An 8,621-nucleotide genomic window follows, 5' to 3' on the forward strand; every position below is an offset into this window, starting at 1 on the left:
CCCCCTGTCCCGCCCCGTCCCGCCCGGGCTGCCCGGCTCCCACAGGCCCCCCTCCGCTGTCCGCGTTCCTATGGACAGACGCACAGACACCTGCAGGTGGGTGAGAGCTCGCGCGCGGGTCGGGGACGTGCGCGCCGACACGGCGACCCGGCCCGAGGAGTCCCTTTGTGTGGGGGGCGGCCGCGCTGGGGTCCGCTCAGTCTCCCCCTCGGCGGCCGCGCTATGACCCGGCTGAACCCTCCTTTTGTCTCCTGCGGGAGGGAGGGTGGGAAGGCCGAGTCAGGGCAGAGACCAGGGCGGCGGGACGCCGCCGGCGACGGGCTTGGGGGCGTGCGGGGCGGAGACCCCAAGCGGCGGAACGGGCTCCGCGAGCGAGCTCCCGTGGCCCCCGCTCCGGTCCGCCTCCCCGGGGCCGGCCCGCTGCCCAGCATCCCCCGTCGCCACGGCGGCCGCAGGCGCGCTGCGTGGGTCCGGCTTGCCTGCTCCTGCTCTTGGGGCTGTTTGAGGGGGGAAAGGAGGGCGGGAAGGAGAAAGAAAAGATCTGCCCTCTTAGTTTCCAAGTCTTGTGATGGTTGTGGAGAGAGGGAGAGCGGCGGCTGAGGGTTTTGCCGGACTCGTGTCCTTCGCGGGAGGCACGCTGAGGTGCGTTTGGGGCGTGTGTGAAGGAACGTGCATTGCTTCGGTCCCTTATTTATTGTTTCTAACGGAGGAGGGCTTTCTCCGAAAGGCTCTTCCCCCGCCCCCCCGCCCCCATCTGAGGCTGCGCACAGTGATTTGTGTTTGTTATCAAATACATCGAGAAATGTATTTCCCTGGGTAGAAGGAGGTTGGGCTGACCGAAATCAAATCAAAATCAAACCAAAATCAGAGAATGGTTGTGGTTTTCGAAAGGCTCTTTTGCATTTTTATTCTTTTTAAGATTAAGATAGAGACTTAAAGCCAAGAAATAGAAGATGAACGTGGATGTGACTTTTACAAATTTTTACATATGTGTATTTTAAAGTTTGGGGGTAAAGTTTTGTTATGTCCCAGACTCCTTAGAATTAGCATGGCAGAATCTTCTACCTATTAAACAGTTAACGAGCGAGTCAAGTGGTGAACTGCTTCCCTAGTGGAGGTTAAGTTGGATAGCAGTAAACAATTATCTAGCTTTCCGTTCAGGCTGAAACCTTTATTTTTGCTCATTTTGATATAGAAGATCTTTCACAACACGTGAGGAGAACGTGAATGTTGGAATTGATATTTACCTCAGTGATTGTCCTTTTCCTATTTTTTTATATGTATTCATGTATTGTCTGTACGTAACCCAACAATTGGGTTGTATATTAGGGGATATACAGTATTTTGAAAAGTACCGTAGGTGATATTTATGATTTATATTATTTACCTGGTCACGTTTTTTATAAAAGATTGCTATATATTTGCAGGTACTTAAATAATAAATGAAGTTGAATGAGCACCCGGAAAATTAATTTTACAGATTCAGATTTTTAATGCAGGTACAAATTTGTCTCTGTATTAATCTCAATCTGCTGCTCACTTTTGGAGAGTTTTATTTATTTTTGCCTATTGTGTGAGAATCCATATTGACAAACTTAAATCTCACAGTTACCAACATATAACTGCTTGGGGGCCAGTTATATGTACAGCTATTTGTAGAAAATGGAGACTTTCTTAAAAAGATTTTAAAAAGCTTTATCCAAACTTGATGGGAAAACATGGTGGAAAATATTTAATAATTTTCATCAAGATGTAGAAATTCATCAGAAAACAATATACAATTTAATGCAGTTTTTAATTAGGTAAGCTGATTTTTGTCACTATGAAAAGGAGATAGGTATGCTTAAAATAGTGTCTTTTTCTAGGAGACAATTTATCCTAGATTCATGTCCTAGTTACATTGACAGATTATTATTGTATGCCTAATTTAGTAAATGCCTGGAGTGTGCATTTTTGTACACTTAAAACCTAGGAGAGGTAACATTTAACAGTGGTCATGCTAACCTTTTTGAGTTGATCAAATTTTATTAGTTCCTGTTCTGACTTCTGGTCTAGATTAGATAAATGAATTTAAACCCTACACAAAGGCACAGACTTCAGTGCCAGTTGGTGGAAGGCCGGTGAGCAAGGTTCCTCTTTTCCATTAAGGATGGCCCAAAGAGGCAAGGTATTGAAATTGGTTCAGGCTTTATCCTGAATGGTGGAATGGAGTTCTAAAACAGACCTCGAGCTTCAGCTCTTACATACACACTCTTCATCAGCTCTTAGAAGTATTAAAAAAGATAAGCTAACAAATTGAATTGCTTGTTTATGTATTTATTTACAAGACTGTCAGTGATAAAGTTTAACAAAGGGTCACTGTGTAAACTAAACAGTAAGAGTGTTGTGGCCTGTGTTGAGAATTGCTTGGTAGAGTTGTAGTTGTGTCTAATAGTTTTCTGGGATTGGCAGTGTAGTGTCTTTATGTGGACTGGCTGAAAGATAACACCTATTTTTTGTTGTTGTTTCTTGAATAAATGAGTAGATATTAATTTTCTGTTTTTTACATAATTAACAATAATATTTTAGTGTAATCAGAGGCATTCCAGAGACCCTTACATGTTTTCAACTGATTTCCCTTCTGGTACATTGTTGTTTAGGAAGGCATATAAATTATTTTTCACTTTTCATGGTTGACATTTTTATTTCTGCTGCTATTGATATTACAACAAATAAATGCTACTTTTAGAAATTTTGATTTTGTGCAGTCAAAAAGTTGGGTTTGAAATATAGCTCAGCAGTATAAACTGACATTTACCAGTTTCATTTTTTTGTTTCTTTTTAAACAACACTAAGCTGTACACAGTTAAATTTGATAGGCTTAAAAATCTATAGACTTTTCTAGCCTTTTCCTGTTTGGTAGTTATCAATGTGGTACCATTAAAGGAAACTCAAATGGCCACTTTAAGTTACCTAGAACCCTCAAATGACTAGTATTATCTTTAGTAATAGCCAAATACAAAGCTGAAAAGAACAGTTTTATTCTTTATAATAGATCCATGAGTTTCCAGTCCTTCTTTTCCATGCAGTTTTTTGTAGCCTGTTGGGGAAACAGGTTTGACTGTGAGAGGGGTGGACAGTGACCTCTCATTATAGCGTTTATGGTCCTGCATTCTTTAAGAACAGCACAAATCCTTGCTGCTCGCCAGAAAATGTAGACTTCATTCTTGGATTAATATTCTGCCACCAGATGTATGAGGTTGGCTCTAAAGAAGCTTTTTCTCTTAAATACTGTCAAAAATAGAGAAACTGAAGATTGGAGAGAAGCCATTTATTTTGAACAGCTTATTTTCTGACAGTTTGTGTTTGTAAAGAAACCTGTTCATAATATTTACTTTAAGAGATCTGCATAGTTGCAGGCAGAAGACCCACAGGTTTTATTTTATTTTATTTTTTTTAAAAGTTTCCGTTAAGCTTAACTCTTACATGATACTTCTTGACTTAGCTTCTGATTAGTTGATTTATGGACTTTATTTACCAGCATGATTGAGAATTCTTTTGCTGTGCTGAAATTGCACTCTGCCTGTGCTCTGGTCTGTTTCCTAGGTAACAAATGCACTGCATAGATTCCATAATGAGGACTGTGGTTGGCTAGTTACAGTGTAAATTTTGTTGTTTGGTAAAGCTTAGTCTCAAATTCAAATAAAGGTCAAGAAACCAGAAGTACTGAAAATGCACATTTTTGAATTTTATTTTGTATCCACTGTCAACAAAGTTTAATACACTTTGCTGGAGAAAGGGAAATTATGCAGCAGTGTTTAAATTTGTTTTGCAAAGTCTTAACACTTAAACAGTTGGAAAGCTCTTTGACTTTTTTATATTGGTAATAACAATGGCTCTACTGACAAAGAAGATGTGTTTCCGAAACACTTTATCACACTTAAAGGAATATAAAAAGAAAGGGATGTAGTCTAGGACATTAGTAATTGGCCCTTTTGTACTGAAAGAAAAACGACATCATATGTCTCAAAAGATAAATTGTGCAACTTGGTGTGAAATACAAATTTTTAAAAACTTTAAGAAGGCATTGAAATGCTTAAGAAACTTTTAGAAACATTAAGTCTTGCCATAAAATTATGCATTTTTACTCTAGCATTTCCCCCTCTGATCTGCCTGAATTTTGGCTGGCCCAGCCCCAGGGAGCCCCTCTCTCTTAGAGAATAGCTTTCCCTGCCACCTTCCTCTCCTCTTGAAATCTATGGCCTCTGTAGCTCTAGATGCACAGCAAGAAGTAATATGTGTGCAATTTTTAGTAGTTATTACCTGTTCATTTTAAAAAATACTTGTAAACAATCAGAATTCCATTAATACCTACTTTCTAATATTTTTTTGTTTGATGCTTGAAAATATTTCTCCTTTGTTAATCATCAAGGATTTAGTTAGCTGAAATATTTTTTTAAATTCTTTTAATTCTAGAGAATTATCCAGAGTTGTCTCTGTTACTTTTCCTTGCTTGGATGGATTGGTTTTGGATTATTTATTTCCCTTTTTAGTTTTAATTTCAAGAATAGGACATATCTTGGTTGGATTCTGTCTTCTTGGTTTTCCTCAAAACTAACACTGCTTTAACCATATCTGTCCTTTTCTAATTGCAAATACTGTGTCCCTTCAGTTTTACCTTGTAAATATTTTCCTTATAAATATTTACTATTTAAAATTTTTTTATCATTGCAATATTTAAGGCATAATCACCACATATCAAAAGCTACACTTTTCTATCATGAGACCTCATACTTCTGCGGTAGAGTTAACAGTATCCTAACCCAGCTAGGATTACTTTGCAAGGGCTGCCATAAAAGGTGTGACTGGCCTCTCTCCTTGTCTTGTAGATGGCTATCTTCCTCAGGTGTCTTCACGTGGTCTTTCCTATGTGTCTGCTGTGTCCAAATCTCCTCTTCTTATAAGGACATCAGTCCATATCCTTAGGACTCACCCACATGACCTCATTTTACTTCAATTAATTACCTTTTTAAAAGTGCTATCTTCAAATATAGTCATATTCTGAAGTATTGGGTGTAAGGACTATAAATTTGGGGGAACACAATTCAGCCCATAACACAGCCCATTGTCTTTCATACATGCATATACTTTACTCCATTGGTGTAATTTTGTAGCAGTTTCACCTTTTATGTCTTTTTTTTTTTACTCTCTTGGCAGTTTGTCACTTGAGTACAAGGCCTAACACACAGCAATATGATCAACTCTTTATGCCATAAAAATAACTAAAGTGGGTAGGTAAAGGCCTTATTTTGTTTGTATTCACTCTTCATATTTATTGTTTTTAAATGCTGTGTTTTGAATAAAGTGGAAAATTTTTAGTAACTGGTATGGAATACAAGAGAATATCAATGTGGCCAAATTCAGTGGAATTGCCAATGCTCTTATTTCTTATGAATTCTGAGGACATGTTTATTTTGGTGCTGTTTTTCAGATATTGGTCTTGCTGCTTGCATGGTAAGTTACACACCATCCTGGTCATTTCACACATTCCTTGGCTGATGACCCCTGAACCTAATATCCAGTCATGCCCTTGCTCCTGAAATCTAGATGTACGCAGCTACTAACTAGACATAGTCACTTGATATTCCACAAACAGTTCATATTTAACACGCCCAGCACTTGACTTATCTTTCTCTTCAAATCTGTCTTTTATTTTTTATTGTAGTCCTTAGGATAGCGAATGGTATTGCCTTACATCCATTTTCCCAGTCCAGAAATTTAGGAGTTATCTGTGACTCCTTCTTTATTCTCAGTCCCCATCTTCTATATATAATCAAGCCTCTAGACCAGTCAATTTCTGCTCCCCAAGATTCCTCAGTTCTGTCTGTTTGCCCCATGGAAATCACATATGATTGTCACCTTTGCCCATCACTGGTCTTGGTTCTGCAGTTAAATATATTCAGTGTACAACACAAGTCCTTATGCTAAGGCTTCTGTAATCATCATTTAATAGACTGAAGCTCATTAAATCCTCATGAATGGCTCGTGTGAATAATATCTGCTGTCTTTCATATTTAAAACTGTTCAGGGCCGGCCGAGTGGCGCATTGGTTAAGAGCTGGCTTGGGATGCCAGAGGGCCCCGGTTTGGATCCCACAGATGAGGGCCAGTGACACTGCCCTCTACAGCTAAACTTGGAGCTGGGCTGCCATGAGTCCCCAGTGACGGCGTAGGCTGCAGCCCCTGCTGCAGTGATTTGCCATGGGCTACCGTGTGTAGCCAGCAGCCGCCGTGAGTGGCCGTCCAGAAGCCGGTGACTGATCTGCCTCGCCTGGAAAGAGCGCAATGATGGTACCAACTTGGGCCAGTGAAGCAACGCCCTCCACAACTAGACTGAAGAACAAAAGGACAGCAACTTGTCTGTTCCCCTTCCCCCAATTCCCCAGTGCTGTTCCCATCCCCCAATTCCCCAATTTAAAAAAAAAATACCTTAAAAAAAACAACAACTGTTCATTTGTGGCTTTTATACTTGAATGTCACTTTGATGGAATACAAATACTTGGCTCACATTTTCTTTGCTCAAGTATCTTAAATGTTACTCTGGTGTAGGGTTTGGCAAATCTTTTCTGTAAAAGGCCAAATGGTAATTATTTTAGGCTTTGTGGGCCATAGATCACTGTCACAATTATTTATGCCACTGCAGTGTTAAAGCAGCCATAGAGAGTATCTAAATGAATGAGCATGACTGTGTTCTAATATAACTTTATTTACAAAACCAGATAGTGGGCTGGATTTGGTCCACAAGCCATTGTTTGCTAAGTCTTATCTACTCTATTGTATTCTGGTAACAAGTGTTGTCAGAGTCTAATACCAATATGATTTTCTTTCTTTTTAAAATGACCTTTGTGTGTGTGCCTAGATGCCTAAAGGACTTTTTCTTTATCTTTAAAGGCCAATAATTTTATTAGAATATGTCTTAAGTGTTGGCTGTTCTCTGTTAGTTTTTCCATATACACAGTGTGTATTTTATTATGTTAGCTCAAAATAAATATTTTTATCAATTATAGATTTTAGTATTTATTGTTTCATTGTTTTAATTTTCTTCTTTGAGATTTCCTGTTACATATATATGTTGTATCTTCTTTGCTTGTCTTTTATATCTATATCTTTATATTCTTTTTATCTTATTTAAGTTTACCTCCTGGACAAAACTTAAGATCTTCATCTTTGGGGGGAAATGTTTCCCACATGTGGTTTAAGTAAAGGTGGCAAAAAAATTCAGTTACTTTTAAAAATCTGTCTAAGGAATCATTTTCTGGCATCTGGATGAACCCAACCAATTTGACAGACTATATCAAGAGCCATAAATATATTCATATCCATTTATCCAGTAATTCTAATTGAAAAGATAGAAAAAGATACATACACAAAAACCTTCAGTGAAGCAGAGATCAGGGACCAATGGCTAAATCTGGACTGCTGCAGCCCAAATCCAGCTACAACCATTCTTTGTAGCTGCTTTTGTGCTATAGTGGCAGAATTTAGTTGTTACAGAAACTTTGCAACGCAGAAATACTTTCTGAGCCTTACCAGAAAAAATTTGCTGACTCTACATTAGAGTATTATGTGGACTAGTGAAAAGTTGGCAATAACCAGTATATCCTTCAATAGGGGAATTATGAGATAAATCCTGGTGTAAGCACTTGGTGGAATAGGATAGAGCCATTGAAAATGATTATAGCGATTATTCATCCAGTAAATATTTATTGAGCATTTGCTATGCATTAGGTACTTTTCTGGGTGCTGGGAAATCAGGAAAGACAAAAATTCCTGCTGCCATAGAACTTTAATTTTAGTAGAGGAGATAGAGAATAAACAAGATAAATACATAAAATAATATGTAAGGGGTAAGTGCTGAGGTGAAAAAAAGCAGGCAAGGGAAATATGAAATATTTCAGGGTGAGGGCTTGACAATTTAGATTGCCAAAGAAGGCCTCACTGAGAAAATGACTTTTGAGTAAGGACTTAAAATACATGAAGGAAGGACTTTAAAAAGGTACTTTACATGCCGGTGGTTGGAGGAAGAGTATTTGAGGCAGAAGGAACAGAAACTACAAAGGGCTGACTAATGCATTTGCAGATTTTGTTACCTGTGGGGGGTGTCCTGGAACCAACCCCCTGTGGATACCGAGGGACACGCGTATTATTATACCTCAGAGGGTTGCTGTGAGGATGAAATGAATGCATGTGGATAGAGTAGGCACACAGAAGAAACTATTATCGAAGTTTAAATATCTAGAAGCGAAAGTGTTTGAATGCTGGATACCAGAGAAAGTTGAGTTTAACAAATATTTGTTGAAAGTTTTATGCGCCTGTCTACTTTGATGTCATGGGTCACACATAGTAATTTATTAAGAACATTTTATTTTATTTTATTTATTGTTAGTTTCAGGTGTACAGAACAATGCAATAGTTATCCTTTTTACCCTTCACACAGAAACAACCCCCCTCCCCCATCTACTGCCCTCCCACCCCCGATATCATGCTTATCTATTACAATTCCTTTGACTCCATTCCCACTCTCTACTCCACGTCCCGTGACTATATGTATATATAATTATAGTTGACATACAGTATTATTCA

General features: G+C 38.8%; 2 protein-coding genes across 5 annotated transcripts in view; one reads left to right on the top strand and one right to left on the bottom strand.

The window, feature by feature from the left end:
• The window catches only part of LOC109379330 (basic salivary proline-rich protein 1-like), a 7,514-nt gene extending 1,382 nt beyond the window's left edge, over positions 1-6,132 (bottom strand). For both annotated transcript variants that reach the window (XR_002123181.1, XM_019635861.1), the window contains exon 1: positions 91-6,132. Coding sequence is in view for 1 of the 2 variants with exons in the window: in XM_019635861.1 (XP_019491406.1) it covers positions 91-431 (341 nt within the window). In the remaining variant the exon portion in view is untranslated. The remainder of the gene's footprint in view (positions 1-90) is intronic.
• The window catches only part of KIAA1958 (KIAA1958 ortholog), a 128,830-nt gene continuing 120,216 nt past the window's right edge, over positions 8-8,621 (top strand). For all 3 annotated transcript variants that reach the window (XM_019635859.1, XM_019635858.1, XM_019635860.1), the window contains exon 1: positions 8-96. The gene's annotated coding sequence lies outside the window, so the exon portion shown is untranslated. The remainder of the gene's footprint in view (positions 97-8,621) is intronic.

This window comes from Hipposideros armiger, unplaced genomic scaffold, assembly GCF_001890085.2.
Source record: "Hipposideros armiger isolate ML-2016 unplaced genomic scaffold, ASM189008v1 scaffold_24, whole genome shotgun sequence".
NCBI classification, from domain to species: Eukaryota; Metazoa; Chordata; class Mammalia; order Chiroptera; family Hipposideridae; genus Hipposideros; species Hipposideros armiger.